This window comes from Balaenoptera acutorostrata, chromosome 6, assembly GCF_949987535.1.
Source record: "Balaenoptera acutorostrata chromosome 6, mBalAcu1.1, whole genome shotgun sequence".
NCBI lineage: Eukaryota > Metazoa > Chordata > Mammalia > Artiodactyla > Balaenopteridae > Balaenoptera > Balaenoptera acutorostrata.
Genome location: NC_080069.1, coordinates 75946826 through 75963187, shown reverse-complemented (window position 1 = coordinate 75963187; position 16362 = coordinate 75946826). Strand labels below are relative to the sequence as shown.

The 16362-nt window shown below is 36.7% G+C and overlaps 2 protein-coding genes across 4 annotated transcripts in view; one reads left to right on the top strand and one right to left on the bottom strand.

Annotated features, from left to right (window-relative positions):
* KLF9 (KLF transcription factor 9) overlaps positions 1-16362 on the top strand; it is a 100398-nt gene that overhangs the window by 64762 nt on the left and 19274 nt on the right. The gene's annotated exons all lie outside the window — the stretch shown is intronic.
* SMC5 (structural maintenance of chromosomes 5) overlaps positions 10761-16362 on the bottom strand; it is a 97168-nt gene continuing 91566 nt past the window's right edge. For 2 of the 3 annotated variants that reach the window (XM_057548879.1, XM_057548880.1), the window contains 4 exons: positions 16165-16284; positions 14609-14788; positions 14434-14529; positions 10761-13261 (listed from right to left, as the gene is read on the bottom strand). In XM_057548879.1, coding sequence (XP_057404862.1) covers positions 13118-13261; positions 14434-14529; positions 14609-14788; positions 16165-16284 — 540 coding nt within the window. In that variant the 3' untranslated portion in view covers positions 10761-13117. The other variant, XM_057548881.1, reaches the window with a different exon arrangement.

The following is a 16362-nucleotide window of genomic DNA, read 5'->3' as shown; positions in this document are numbered from 1 at the left end:
GGGTTGTTTTGATATTGAGCTGTATGAGCTATTTGTATATTTTGGAGATTAATCCCTTGTTGGTCGCATTGTTTGCAAATATTTTCTCCCATTTTGTAGGTTGTCTTCTCATTTTGTTTATGATTTCCTTTGCTATGCAAAAGCTTTTAAGTTTAATTAGGTCCCATTTGTTTACTTTTGTTTTTATTTTCATTACTCTAGGAGAAGACAGATCCAAAAAGATATCTGCGATATATTTCAAAGGGTGATCTGCCTATGTTTTCCTCTAGGAGTTTTAAAATATCTGGTTTTACATTTAGGTCTTTAATCCATTTTGAATTTATTTTTGTGTATGGTATTAGAGAGTGCTCTAATTTCATTCTTTTACACATAGCTGTCCAGTTTTCCCAGCACCACTTATAGAAGAAACTGTCTTTTCTCCATTGTATATTCCTGCCTCCTTTGTCTTAGACTAATTGGTCATAGGTGCGTGGGTTTATTTCTGAGCTTTCTGTCCTGTTCCATTGATCTATATGTCTGTTTTTGTGCCAGTACCATACTGTTTTGATGACTGTAGCTTTGTGGTATAGTCTGAAGTCAGGGAGTCTTATTCCTCCAGCTCCATTTTTCTTTCTCAAGATTGCTTTGGCTATTCAGGGTCTTTTGTGTTTCCATACAAATTAAAAAAATTTTTTTGTTCTAGTTCTGTGAAAAATGCCATTGGTAATTTGATAGGAATTGCAGTGAATCTGTAGATTGCCTTGGGTAGTACAGTCATCTTGACAATATTATTTCTATCCAAGAACACAGTACATCTTTTCATCTGTATCATCTTCGATTTCTTTCATCAACATCTTATGGTTTTCAGAGTACAGGTCTTTTGCCTCCTTAGATAGGTTTATTCCTAGGTATTTTATTCTTTTTGATGCAGTAGTAAATGGGATTGTCTCCTTAATTTCTGTTTCCAATCTTTTGTTGTTAGTGTATAAGAATGCAAGAGATTTTTGTGTATTAATTTTGTATCCTGCAACTTTACTGAATTCATTGATGAGCTCTAGTAGTTTTCTGGTAGCATCTTTAGGATATTCTATTTATAGTATCATGTTATCTGCAAACAGTGACAGTTTTACTTCTTCTTTTCCAATTTGCATATTAATTTTTCTTCTCTGATTGCCATGGCTAGACTTTCAAAACTATGTTGAATAAAAGGGGTGAAAGTGGGCATCCTTGTCTCGTTCCTGATCTTAGAGGAAACGCTTTCAACTTTTCACTGTTGAGAATGATGTTATCTGTGGGTTTGTCATATATGACCTTTATTATGTTGAGATAGGTTCCCTCTTTGCCCACTTTCTGGAGACATTTGTTTCTTTTTTTTTTTTTTTTTTTTTTATCATAAATGGATGTTGAATTTTGTCAAAAGCTTTTTCTGTATCTATTGAGATGATCATATGGTTTTTATTCTTCAATTTGTTAATGTGGTGTATCACACTGATTGATTTTCAGACACCGAAGAATACTTGTATCCCTGGGATAAATCCCACTTGACCGTGGTGTATGATCCTTTTAATGTATTGTTGGATTTGGTTTGCTAGTATTTTTTTGAGGATTTTTGCATCTATGTTCATCAGTGGTATTGGCCTGTAATTTTCTTTTTTTGTGGTATCTTTGTCTGGTTTTGGTACCAGGGTGATGGTGGCCTCATAGAGAATGAGTTTGGGAGTATTCCTTCCTCTGCAATTTTTGGAATATTTTTAGAAAGATAGGTGGTAACTCTTCTCTAAATGTTTGATGTAATTCGCCTGTGAAGCCATCTGGTCCTGGACTTCTGTTTGTTGGGAGTTTTTAAATCATAGTTTCAATTTCAGTAGTTGCGATTGGTCTGTTCATGTTTTCCATTTCCTGGTTCAGTCTTGGGAGATTGTACCTTTCTAAGAATTTGTCCATTTCTGTTTGGATGTCCATTTTATTGGCACATAGTGGCTTTTAGTAGTCTCTTAATGTCTTTTGTATTTCTTATAACAACCTTTTTCATTTCTAATTTTATTGATTTGGGCCCTCTCCCTTTTTTTCTTGATGAGTCTGGCTAAAAATTTATCAATTTTGTTTATCTTTTTCATGTATCTGTTGGCCATCTGTATGTCTTCTTTGGAAAAATGCCTATTCAGATCTTCTGCCCATTTTTAAATAGGTATATGTATTTTTTCCTATTAAGTCATATGAATGCTTTATATATTTTGGATATTAATCCCTTATCAGATATATTATTTGCAAATATTTTCTCCCATTCAGTAGATTACCTTTCCATTTTGTTACTGGTTTCCTGTCCTGTGCAGAAGCTTTTTAGTTTGATCTAGTCCAACCTGTTTACTTTTGCTTTTGTTGTTTTTGCTTCTGTTGTTAGATTAAAAACATCATTACTAAAACCTGTGTCAAGGAGCTTACCACCTATCTTTCTTCTCAGAGTTTTGTGGTTTCAGGTCTTATGTTTAAGTCTTTAATCCATTTGAGTTAATTTTTGTTTATGGTGTAAGATAGTGGTCCAGTTTCATTATTTTGCATGTGGCTGTCCACTTTTCCTAACATCATTTCTTAAAGAGATTGTTCTTTCCCCACTGTGTATTCTTGGCTCCTTTGTCATAAATTAATTTTTTTTTTTAATAGATTTATTTATTTATTTATTTATTTTTGGCTGCGTTGGGCCTTCATTGCTGCATGCGGGCTTTCTCTAGTTGCAGAGACCGGGGGCTGCTCTTCGTCTGCGGTGCGCGGGCTTCTCATTGCAGTGGCCTCTCTTGTTGCGGAGCACGGGCTCTAGGCGCACAGGCTTCAGTAGTTGTGGCGCGTGGGCTCAGTAGTTTTGGCTTGTGGGCTCTGGAGCGCAGGCTAAGTAGTTGTGGCTCACGGGCTTAGTTGCTCTGGGGCATGTGGGATCTTCCCGGACCAGGGCTCGAACCCGTGTCCCCTGCATTGGCAGGTGGATTCTTAACCACTGCGCCACCAGGGAAGCCCTGTCATAAATTAATTGATCATATATGTGTGGGTTTATTTCTGGGCTCTCACTTCTGTTCCATTGACTTGTGTGATTGTTTTTATGCCAATAACGTACTGTGTTAATTACTATAACTTTGTAATATAAATGGACCCTTGAACAACATGGCTTTGAACTGCATGGATTCACTTATACCTGGATTTTTCACTAAAAACATACTACAGTACTACACGATCAGTGTGAAACTGCAGATATGGAGGGCTGACTGTGAAGTTATACACACAGATGACTGTATGGCGGGTTGGTGCCCTTAACCCCTCCATTGTGGAAGAGCCAACTCTAGTTTGAAATCAGGGAGTGTGATGCCTCCAGCTTTGTTCTTCTTTCTCAAGTTTGCTTTGGCTATTCAGTGTCTTTTGTGGTTCTATACAAATTTTAGGATTGTTTGTTCTATTTCTGTGAAAAATGTCATTGGAATTTCGTTAGGAATTGTATTGAGTTAGTAGATTGCTTTGGGTAGTATGGACATTTTAACAATATTCTTCCAATCCATTAGCACAGGGTATCTTTTTATTTGTGTTGTGTTCAGTTTCTTTCATTAACATTTTGTACTTTTCAGTATACATGTCTTTCACCTCCTTGGTTAAATTTATTGCTAGGTATTTTATTCTTTTTGATGTAATTGTAAAAAGGATTGTTTTCTTCATTTCTTTTTCTGATAGTTCATTATTAGCATCTAAAAATGTGAGAGTTTTTGCATTGATCCTGTATCCTGAAACGTTACTGAATTTATTAGTTCTATCAGTTTTTTGGTAGAGTCTTAAGGGTTTTCTACATATTGTATTATGTCATCTGTAAATAGTGAGTTTTAGTTCTTTCTTTCCCATTTGGATGCCTTTTATTCCCTTTTCTTGCTTAATTGCTCTAGTTAGGACTCTCAATACTATGTAGAATAAAAGTGGTGGAAGTGGGCATCCTTGTCTTGTTCCTGATCTGAGAGGAAAAGTTTTCAGCATTATACTGTTGAATAAGATGTTAGCTGTAGGTCTGTCATATATGGTCTTTGTTATGTTGAGGTATGTTTCCTCTATCCCCACTTTGTTGAGTTTTTATCATGAATGGATGTTGAATTCAGTCAAATGTTTTTCTGCATCTAATGAGATGATTGTATGATTTTTACCACTCATTTTGTTAATGTGGACATTGAAACATCCTTGCATCCCTGAAATAAATCTCACTGGATCCTTTTAATGTATTGTTGAACTTGGTTTGCTAATATTTAGTTGAGGATTTTTACATCTGTGTTCATTAGGGACATTGGCCTGAAAATATCTTTTCTTGTGGCATCCTTGTCTGGTTTTGGTATCAGGGTAATGCTGGCCTCATACGTTGAGTTTGGAAGAGTTTCCTCCTCTTCTGTTTTTTGGAAGAGTTTGAAAAGGGTTGGTATTATTTCTTCTTAGAATGTTTGGTAAAATTCACCAATGAAGCCACTTAATCCTGAACTTCTGTTTGTTGGGGAGTTTTTGATTACTGATACAATCTTGTTACTAGTAATTGGTCTGTTAAGATTTTCTATTTTTTCACAGCTGCCTTGAAAGGTTGTATGTTTCTAGTAATTTACCCATTTCTTCTAGATCATCCAATCTGTTGGTGTATAATTGTTCGTATTGGTCTCTTCTAATCCTTTGTATTTCTGTGGTATCAATTATAATTGATTATATTATATAATTGATACCACTTTCATTTCTGATTTTGAGTCCTCTTTTTTCTCTTTGTGTGTCTAGCTAAAGTTTTGTCAATTTTATCTTTCCAAAAAGCAGCCCTTAGTTTCCTTGATCTTTTCTATTGTCTTTTTAGTCTCTATTTCATTTATTTTTGCTCTTATCTTTGTTATTTCCTTCCTTTTACTAACTTTGGTCTTTGTTCTGCTTTTTCTAGTTCCTTGAGGTATATAGTTAGGTTGTTTGAGACTTTTCTTGTTGTTTGAGGTATGCATTTATAGCTATGAACTTCCCTCTTTAACTGCTTTTGCTGCAACCCATACATTTTGGTATGTTCTGTTTCTTTTTTTTTTTTTTTTTTGGTCTCAATGTATTTTTAAAAAAATTTTAAATTTTAATCTTTATTTTTGGCTGCATTGGGTCTTCATTGCTGCACGCAGGCTTTCTCTAGTTGTGCCAAGCGGGAGCTACTCTTCATTGCGGTGCACGGGCTTCTCATTGCAGTGGCTTCTCTTGTTGCAGAGCACAGGCTCTAGGTGCACGAGCTTCAGTAGTTGCAGCACGTGCACTCAGTAGTTGCGGCACGTGGGCTCTAGAGTGCATGGGCTTCAGTAGTTGTGGCACATGGGCTTAGCTGCTCCATGGCATGTGGGATCTTCCCAGACCAGGGATTGAACCCATGTCCCCTGCATTGGCAGGCAGATTCTTAACCACTGTGCCACCAGGGAAGTCCCTCAAGGTATTTTTTTTTCTTTTGACTTCTTTGACCCATTGATTGTTCAGTAGTATCTTGTTTAATCTCCACATATTTTTGCATTTTCCAGTTTTCTTTGTGTAATTGATTTCTAGTTTTATACTGCTGTGGTCAGAAGAGATGCTTGATATGACTTCAATTCTCCTAAATTTATTAAGACTTGTTTAGTGGCCTAACATATGATTTATCCTAGAGAATGTTCCATGTGTACTTGAGAAGAATGTATATACTACTGCCCTGGGATGGAATGTTCTGTATATATCTGTTAAGTTCACCTGATCTAATTTGTCATTTAAGGCTGTGGTTTCTTCATTGATTTTCTGCCTAGATGATCTATCCATTGCCATAAGTGGGGTATTAAAGCCTCCTACTATCATTGTATTGTTGTCTATTTCTCCCTTTAGGTCTTTAATATATGCTTTTTACATTTGGGTGCTACTATGTTGGGTGTACAAATATTATGTCCCCTAGTTGGATTGACCTCTTTATCATTTTGGAATGCCCTTCTTTGTCTCTCATTACATTCGTTTTAAAGTCTATTTTGCCTGATATAAGTATAGCTACCCCTGCTTTTGTTGTTGTTTTCATTTGTATGGAATAAATATCTTTTTCCACTGATTCATTGTCAGTCTGTGTGTGTCTATAAATCTGAAGCAAGTCTCTTGTAGACAGTATATAGATGGGTCTTGTTTTTCTTAATCCATTCATCCACTCCATGTCTTTTGATTGGAGAATTTAGTTCATTTACACTTAAAGTAATTATTGATAGGTAGGAACTTATGGCCACTTGTTCATTGTTTTCTGGTTGTTCTGTAGTTCCTCTCTGTTCTCATCATCTTCTCTTCCTCTCCTCCTTTATGGTTTGATGACTTTCTTTACTGGTAGACTTAAATTCCTTTCTCTTTCTCTTTTATATATCTACTACAAAATTTTGCCTTGTGATACCATGAGGCTTACATATAACAACTTATGTCTGTAAGAGTCTTATTTAAGTCAATAGCAACTTAAGACTGATCTCATTTTAAAGCTCTCCATTTCTACTCTATTCCAACCAACCAACTTCTATGTTTTTGATATTACATTTATATCTTTTTTTAAAAAAATTTTATTTATTTATTTTGGGCTGTGTTGGGTCTTCGTTTCTGTGCGAGGGCTTTCTCTAGTTGTGGCGAGCAGGGGCCACTCTTCATCGCGGTGCGTGGACCTCTCACTATCGCCCCCTCTCTTGTTGCGGAGCACAAGCTCCAGACGTGCAGGCTCAGTAGTTGTGGCTCACGGGCCTAGTTGCTCCGTGGCATGTGGGATCTTCCCAGACCAGGGCTCGAACCCATGTCCCCTGAATTGGCAGGCAGACTCTCAACCACTGCGCCACCAGGAAAGCCCCACATTTATATCTTTTTTATCTTGTTACTTAATTATTGTAATCAGTTATTTTTACCACTTTTGTCTTTTAACCTTTATACTAGCTTTAAAAGTGATTAATCCTTTTCTATATTTATCTTTCCAGTGAGATTTATTCTTTCATATATTTTCTTACTAACTAATATCCTTTCTTTTCAGCTTAAAGAAGTCCCACTAACATTTTTATAAGACCAGTTTAGTGGTGATAAACTCCTTTAGTTTTTGCTTCTCTGGAAAACTCTTTTATCTCTGCTTTAATTCTGAATGATAACACTGTCAGGTAGAGTATGCTTTGTTGGAAGTTTTTTTTTTCTTTTAGCATTTTGAAAGAGTGCCATTCCATTCTGGCCTACAAAATTTCTGCTGTAAAATCTGCTGATAGTCTTATGAGGATTCTCTTGTATGTAGCAAGTTGGCTTTCGCTTATTGCTTTTAAGATTCTCTCCTTATCTTTAACCTTTGACATTTTAAGAAAATGTGTCTTGGTGTGGATCTCTTTGGGTTCCTCTTATTTGGAACTCTCTAGCCTTCTTGTATCTGCTGTTTTCTTCCTCAATTTAGGGAACTTTTCAGCTATTGTTTCTTCAAATAATTTTTCTGCCCCTTTCTCTCTTCTCCTTCTGGGAGCCCTATAATGTGAACGTTACCCTATTTGATGGTTTCCCTAAGTCCTTGAACGATCTTCTCTTTTTCATTTTTTCCCCCTTGTGCTGCTCTGATAGGGAGAATTCCACTGCCTTGTCTTCAGGTTAGCTGATTATTTCTTCTACTTTATTTAGTCTCTTGCTGAGCCCTCTAGTGTACTTTTCAGTTCCGTTATTATATTCTCCAGCTCTGTGACTTCTATTTGATATCTTCTTATGTTTTCCAACTCTTTGTTGAAGTTCTGTGTTCATTTATTCTACTCCCCTGTTTGTTGAGCATCTTCATAATCATTACTTTCAACCCTTTATCACATAAATTACTTATCTCCATTTTATTAAGCCTTTTTCCCCCCTGAGCTTTTATCTTGTAATTTTGTTCGGAACATATTCCTCTGTTCCTTCGTTTTCTTGACTACCTGTGTGCAGTAGATAAAACCACCACTTCTCTCAGTCCTAAAGGGATGGCCTTGTGTAGCAGATGAAAGTTGTTCAACCCTGCCCTAGCCTTTGGTTTTCTCTCAGACCTTTGTGATTGTCCAAGCACCTATTATATTGTTAATAGCTCCCAGTAGTTGAGGGTGTGCCAAGACCTGTCCATGTCCCAGGGGGAGGTTCTCACTACCTAGATTCAGGCTGATAGGAAGCCAGATCCTCAGGCAGCAGCTTTTAACACTATGGAAATATATGTAGTCCTGTGGGATTCTAAGTGTAAACCCTGTTGGCTACCAGAGCCAGGAAATCTAGAGGTATCCCTGGGGGGCAAAAAAGCTGTGGCTCCAGACAAGTGTATAAGCTCTTTTCTGAGAGACACCGGCAAGCAGGAGCAAGGCAGAGGGAGAGCACCAGGATGGCATCCGTAGCCTGTTTCCCTTGAGAACAACTTTGTGTAGGCCACTCGATGTGTGCCGTATTTGAAGCCTGCTTCTCAGGCCACAGCTCCAGGACAAGTAAAGAGGCCTACTTCACAGAAAGACTGGGGTGAGGGTATACTTCAGTCTGCTCTGTGTGCAGTGTTCTGCCGAGAACCGTCTCTGTGATAGCCACAGTCCTGCGGGGCCCAGGAACACAAGCCCCCCTGGCCATCACAGCCAGGCAATCAAGGGCTGTCTCTTGGGCAGAAGCTGCAAAAAGTGAGGACTGGATATAAAAACCAGGGTACCAGACATGTGTAAAGCTCTCCCCTCTGGGAGACACTGGCACTCTGGAGCATGGCAATGGGAGAACTTGAAGATAGTACCCCCTCTCCCAGACCTCTGGAAAATATTGACAGCCACCAGATGTGTGATTTAATCAGAAGCTTGTCCCTCACACTGCAGCCATGATTTTTAATAGGCCCTCTGCACAGACTGAGCTCCTGGGTCTGTTGCCTCTTGCCGTTCTCTGGGGATGGTAGCTATTTAAGAACTCTTTCTACATTGATTATTGTCCTGTGGGACCCACTGGCATAGGTCCCATGGTTAACAGAGTCAGGTGGTATAGAGGTGCTTGCTGGCAGCAGCCACAAAAATTGGGGCACCAGATTTTTCTGGTGACACTGATTCTTATAGTCCCATGGGACCAGGAACACAAGCTACCCTAGCCTCCAGAGCTGGGCAATCAAGAGGTGTCCTCCAGGCAGCAGCCAGCAAAATAAGGGCATCAGATGCATGTGAAAGCTCTCACCCGAGAGACACTTGTGCTCTGGAGCATGGCAGAGGGAGAGCATGAAAATAGCACTTGCCAGTCTCTGTCCCCAGAATGTCCTAGCCAGCTCCCAGATGTGTATGTCAAAGTAGATGCCTGCCCTCAGGAAGGCTGATGCTTCAATTCAAGCAGGTGAGCCTTCTTCACTTTATGTCTGGGTGTGATATGTTGCTTCTGAGCTGGGCCCTGGGGTTGGTGAGTTTGAGCACACCAGGCTTTTAAGAGCCATTTTTCAGATCACTACAGTTTGGGTCTCGGGACATAAGCCCCAATGGTTATCAAAATTAGGTGGTGGCTTGTCTTCCAGGTGTAGGTCTTGAAAGTTGGGGTGCCTGATGTGGGGTTCAAACCCTTCACGCCTCATCAAGAAGCTCCAGGTTTTGAGTTCTCTTCCAATTTGGGGCCTGCCAAGGGTGGGGTTTATGGTGAGTTTGTGTTCCAGCCTCTCCTACCCTCTTTGATGTGATTTTCTTGCTTGCCTGATGTGTAGTCATCACTCGGCCAGCCTTTAGGTTTTTTTTAAGAGGAATTTTCCATATGTAGCTGTAGACTCAGTGTGTCTGTGGGAAAAGGTGAGTTCACGATCTTCAAGATGGGGTTTGCCATCTTCAACCGGAATCCCCACCCTAAACTAAGTTTCTTGACAGTGGAATCATATGCAGGCTATATTTTTTATTTAAAATATACAGCATAGTGCTTTCCCAGTGGTACATGTAAATAAGGACTGACTACATGAATAATGGAATAAATATGCTCAAATATCTGTCAGTGTTGGGAGAAAGGGCATTCATTCATGCTACAGTTACTGAGTGCTTACTATGTACTGATAAGCATTTTTCTATGTCCTGGGGAGGTAGCAATCAACACAAAATAGTCTCTGTCTTCAGAGAACTCATATTCTAGTGAAGAAGACAGACAAGGAACAAAATACATAATGGTAAGTAGTGATAAATGCTATGAAGAAAAACCAGGGTAAGAGCACAGCAGAGCAGCTTAGGGATGCTATTTTAGATGAGGGTAGAGTGGGGAGATATGTAGATATCTTTTTTTTTTTTTTTTTAATGTAGATATCTTGAAGGCTGTGACAACTGGATTTTTATGAGTGTGATGGAAAACCTACCAAGTCTTTTCTCTGAAAACACTGTCAATAGGCCATAGGGTAATCAGTTATCTCTTTGGGTCTGTGGCAGAGACTCCTGCTTGTCCCCAGTATTCACCCTCCCCCTCTTGAGTAACAGAGTGGCTGAAGTTTAACTAGGTACATAGACACATAAGATGACATATTCAAGGCTCTCTTGCAGGCCATCTAAGGTTTCAACCTAAAAATATTTATACTTGCCTTGTAACTGGTTTCTTTAGATGGTTTAAACCTTTTTTTCTTTTATTTCTTGATTCATTTAGACTAATTTCCTTGCAGGCAGACAAGGGACTACATTTTCTATCCTTTTGAACATGGACTGCCAAACACTGTTCTGTAAATGGTAGGCATTCAATAGACTTTTCAGCAAATCTGAAAACCAAAATGACTCTTACGAAGGTTCAAAGTATATAAAAACATTTCTCATTTAAAATGACATACACCAAAAGAATATGAAAATATGCATTTATTACCAACAAAGTAGCATTTCCCACAAAGAGTTTTTTTCCAATTACACACACACACAAACACACACACACAATAGCAGGACAAAATTACACTTTTTTTTTTTCCCCGCTGCACTGCACAGCTTGCAGGATCTTACTTCCCTGACCAGGGATTGAACCCAGGCCCTCGGCAGTGAAAGCATGGAGTCCTAATCACTGGACCACCAGGGAATTCCCTCAAATTACACTGTTTTACACATTAAAGATTCATACTCCAAAGAAAAAAAGCACATGTCCAAAAGACAATTAACTAGAAAGCAGCAAGAAATCTTTCCTTTTACTTACTGCTAAAAACCTTTTAATTTCTCTCCTTAGGCAAATCAATGAAGATTTTGTCATTAAAAATACTTGCTTGTCACCTTAGGGTTTTAAATATTTTATTCATCAAATCAGACTGTTATTTGACGTTTTTACAGTTTGTATGTAATTAAAATCAACTTTTACAGAAAATATGTGAAGTTTCAAGTGGCTGAGACTAATGTGCTAGACTTACTATTCTTCACAGCTCAACATTCAATGTAAAACCAAATATTTCTCCACTAGAGAGAGAGAAATGCTTATAAACAAGGTATGGAATAATTATTGGCATATGTAAACTGAAATGTAGTTGACCATTTTATTTTCAAACACGCCTAATCTTCAAACTTCTTTTTCACATTGATAATCATTTTGCAGAAATAAGATGACTGGCACTAACTCAGACAGTAAACAAACTACACCAAGCACATATTAGTAAAGATACTTTGGTGGAAAACGAAGTATTAAACAACAACAAAAACATTTGGTAACAACATCCATTTACTAATATGTTACCAAGGTTTTCAAGGTTTACATGAGTTGTTTGCACTAGTAAAAATGTTATTTTAAAATATTTTCATAGTATATGCATTAGACTTAGTTTAAGAGGGGAAGGCTCTTTTAAAATTTTTATGAAGAAAAAAATAGCTTTTTAAAGAGAAAATGTCCAAGTAAGAGGTTTATTTTTTGACCTAACAAGAATATAAATTTCAGTGGCTATTTAAGAACATACAAAACCCAAATTGACTGCAATTCTTCAATTTAGTCAAGCTGCCAAGTCAAAAAAATAATTCTGTTATTACCGGCACAGATCCAGTCCATTGTTCAAAGATATGTCCTTGATCTAGTCCGTTATTTTACAATATTTAAAAGAATAGAATTTGTTTTGGCACTGTTAATTAGTATAACTCAGAGATAAACAAATGATGTTCTCATCTAATTCTTTCACGTTGAAAGAACAGTTTAAACTAGATTTTCTAAGATAATGGGGTAGGATCAACACTGTAAGTTTTAGGACCTATATAAGCTTAGATTCTAAAAACATTATGGTTTTAAACAAATCAATGCTTTTCCTCACTCTTTACATAACACTGAGAAATTTCAAATATAAATTGTAGAAACCAGTATATGAAACCTTAAGAAAAATCTTACTAAAAATAATTATGAAAATGCTTTAGAAATTTAAGATGTAAAATACAATTGACTTTAAATTAAAAAAAGGAAAAAACCACCAAAACCCAAAAAACCTCACCCACATTTTACAGGGTTATTCTTTAAAAACCCTTGGCACTTGATTTTATTCTCTGTCAATCTTTTGGTTGCATTTTTTGCATCATCTAGTGGCCACCTTGTGGCATTTCAAAGAAGTCCTGCTACCATTTTTGAACCCCAGTACTTTTCCCTCCTTTGAGATACCAATATAATTATAGTATCAAGTTTCATAAAACTTTTTTTAAAGGCTCATAAAATTCCATTTCCTAGTGGAGATAAGGTAATCTTTTTAATAGGAAGAAATGAATAGATTTGCCATAAATTATTACTATACATTAGACTAGACATTTCCATATCAAGTTTTAAAAATTAAATATAACACTGGGAGAAACTATGACTTAAGCTGTAGAGTCATCTTTAGACTCTAAAAGTAGTTAAAATTACTTTGCAAGTAAAGCTCAGGGTTACCATGTCAACTAAACTTCTTGTAACTGATAAGCCCTTCCACTGTACCTTTGATTTGAGTAGCAAATACTTTTAAAAATGGGGACCCAATGACTTATGGTCAGAGTGCTAAGGACTCAAGAAGACTTAATTTTTACTACCAGATGATGTTCCACAGAAAGAAGTTATTATGGTCTCTTTTCATCGACCCATTTGTATCTAATATAGGGTTTCCAAAAATAACTGATCTTTTTAGTCTTAATGAATCTCCTAACTTTTATTCAGTTGAGCCACACTTATATACAGGATTTAACAGAGAAGTCCCAAAGTTCTTGCCCCTTTACTTTTATTGAGAAGGCTGAGTGAATGTAATACGGCGCCGCCGCCTTTGGAAAGCCTTTAAATTCCATCTGTTTGGTTCTAGCATATGAGGACCATTGTAGACAAATAATACCGTCATCTTTTCATTATAAGGAAGATTTTGCAGGAGCTGTAAGTGTTAAAACAAACTGTCATATAATGCTTTCCATAAAGAAGCACAACTTTCCAACCTTACATGTGTACAGTCAAGTATTTTATTTGTAATATGAATGAAACTCTTAAGTTCTCAATTCAATACACACCCTGCCCGACTGTGATCCTCATTTGAATTAGCACATCTGAACCATGGCCTAAGGAATCATCAATATGCCTTGGGAGCCCTCTATATTCATAGGCCAAATGGGATCATACAACTTCTTAGGTTGACCCTGGAAAAGTGCGTCCTCCAGAATTTTCCTAGGATACTTTCACTCTTTTATCCACAAAACACTTCTCAAGCAACTTCTATGGTGAGGCACTGTGATAGACTGGTAGCCTGAAAAGTGTATATAACAGGGAGGCTTGGTTTACAGGCCAACATGTTTGGTAAACAATAGGGAATTAACAGATCTAGCTATTCCACAGGGTATCTGCTGGAAAAGGAAGACAGATTATACTATTCAATAAAAAACTGAATTTAAGATAGGATTTCCAACGAAATTTTTCATTGAACACTTTAGTTAAAAAAAAAAAAATCTGATTACATTAATAAATACATCTTTGATTACTGTACATCAGTTTTATAATTGACCCACAAAAGAAAATTTCCCATTGTAATGGTCCTAGCTTATGGAAAATTCTCTGTGAAGATAATTCTTTTTTTTTTTTTTTTTTTCCAAAGTTAATATGTGAACAGAAGATCATGGGGTACTTGGGACTGACTGCCTCTGGGCCAAGTCAGTGGCAGTGGTGAATTAAAAAAGGGCAGAGCACACCACCAAAACAGACCTTTCTGGGAAAATGAGAAGGACCAGCGTTCTAGGGTTTATATTCTCCTGTCATTTTTTAGTGCTAAAAGAGGAACTTCTTTAGAGGAAGAGTAAGTGCCAAAAGCATGGAGGAAATCTCAGTTCTAGAACATAATGCTATGCCTCCTACGTTTCTTCCTCTGATAACAAGGTTTCTGATTAAGTATGTCACTGGAACTTGTCCCCTTTAATAATATAAATATTACTATAATCTTTTTAGTTCTATTTTGGGAGTGTTCCTGCTCATATTTACATATTGGGCCAAAATCTGCTACATGTTTTAGCCATGAGGGACTTCTGAGTATGAGTATTTTTAGGTTACTTATTAACCTACCTTTGGTGTAATAAAGAAGTACTGAGATGTGTTTTCTTTACAAGCAGTATTTACAACCATTTCAAACACTCTCCGTTCATTGATTGGGTCCATTCCCTAAACAATGACAATAATAATGATTAGATTTAAATCTATTACAAGATACAGTGAAACCCAATAAAAGAATAAGCTATACCTGATTGATTTCATCAACTACTCTGAACGGACATCTATTAAGCTCCTGAAGTGCCATCAAGTATAACATGGTGGAAACACTTCTTTCACCTCCACTTTGATGATGAGGAGTTAATTCATGTAGTTGAGTGCTACTGCGAAATTTGACTCTAATTCGAATTCCATATTTATCATAGTCTTCCTATAAAACATCAAAAAAGTTGATGAAAGGTGAGAGTTTTCTCTGGCAATTTCACACAATTTTTTGAAAATAGACTGAATAAATCAATTATAAGAGTAAAGAACTTAAAACCTCATGATATTAGTTTTATCTAAATAGATCCTTGGAGGCCTCTAGAGCTTGCAGAGAGTAAGTGGTTCTAATATTTTGTTTCAGTTTATTTATAAAATACGGTTTTAAACCATTCTGCTTTATAGAATGGTTCTGAGGATTAAACAAGATAAACCTAGAAGTGCTTGGCACAGTGTCTGGTACATAGAAAGTATATTATAAATTATATTTGTTATAACACATCCCTTCCTTCTAACAAGCCCACACTATGTAGATAACAATTCTCATGGCAGGTCTAATATCTTACTAAAACTTGAAGTGAAATGATGTTTGCTATCCTTATGTCTCACACTAAGCAGATAAAGGAGTCATGGGCAAAGTTCGTAAGGGAAAATAAAGGTGCTACCTTGCTTTATAAGGGAAAAATTTCAACATTTACAAAATTAGAACCCTAAAATAAGCTTAATGTATCTACCATCAACTAGTCTCAACTATGATCAATACATGACCAATCTTGTTTCATCTGTAACTCCACCCACTCCTCTTTCCCAATTATTTTGAAGCACATCCCAGTTCATCTCTTTACACATTTTTTTTTAATATATATATATTTTTTGATGTGGACCATTTTTGAAGTCTTTATTGAGTCTGTTACAATATTGCTTCTATTCTATGTTTTGGCTTTTTGGCCGAGAGGCATGTGGGATCTTAGCTCCCCGACCAGGGATTGAACCCACACCCCCTGCACTGGAAGGCAAAGTCTTAACCACTGGACCGCCAGGGAAGTCCCTCTTTACACATTTCTTAATGGAAATCTTATTTTACCCACAACTGCAATGCATGAACGTATAGCTCAAGAAATTAGTACCAAATTTCTAAATATTTTTATTCTTGTGAACTCAAATTTTTATCAAAAGGAAACCACTGATACTATACTATATTTCAGTTATGTTTGCCAATTTGTTTATGACTCTTCAAACTTGAGTAGTAGATTCAAAAAGCAAGGCATTTGCTTACCACACCTGAATAACCATTACTTAGACTGGCTATGAAAAGACTTCGTAAGGTATTAGTCACTAATCTCAAATGTCACCAAAAAAAAAAAAAAAAAAAAAAAAAAAAGTGAGCCTGATGGAATCCCATATATGGTCTTTTCCTTCCTTTGGACAATTTTTTTGTAAGCAAAATTTTCACAGATATAACTTTACAGTAAATAAGCAATTTACATGTACTTTTAGCATATAATTAAAATTACTTGCCAGGAAACATTTCAAATGCAATTTTACCTCATTTTCTGTATGGAGATCAATTTCACCAGCACACTGCATGGAACTAAAAAAATTGCTAAATTTTTCATTAATTTTTTCTACCAGCTCTTTTAAAGGATTCAGCCACCTTTCTTTTACCTGCAAGTAAAGGCAATATAAAAACACGATTTAAAAGAAGTGTTATTGCATTGATACAAAACTTCATATAATACAAAT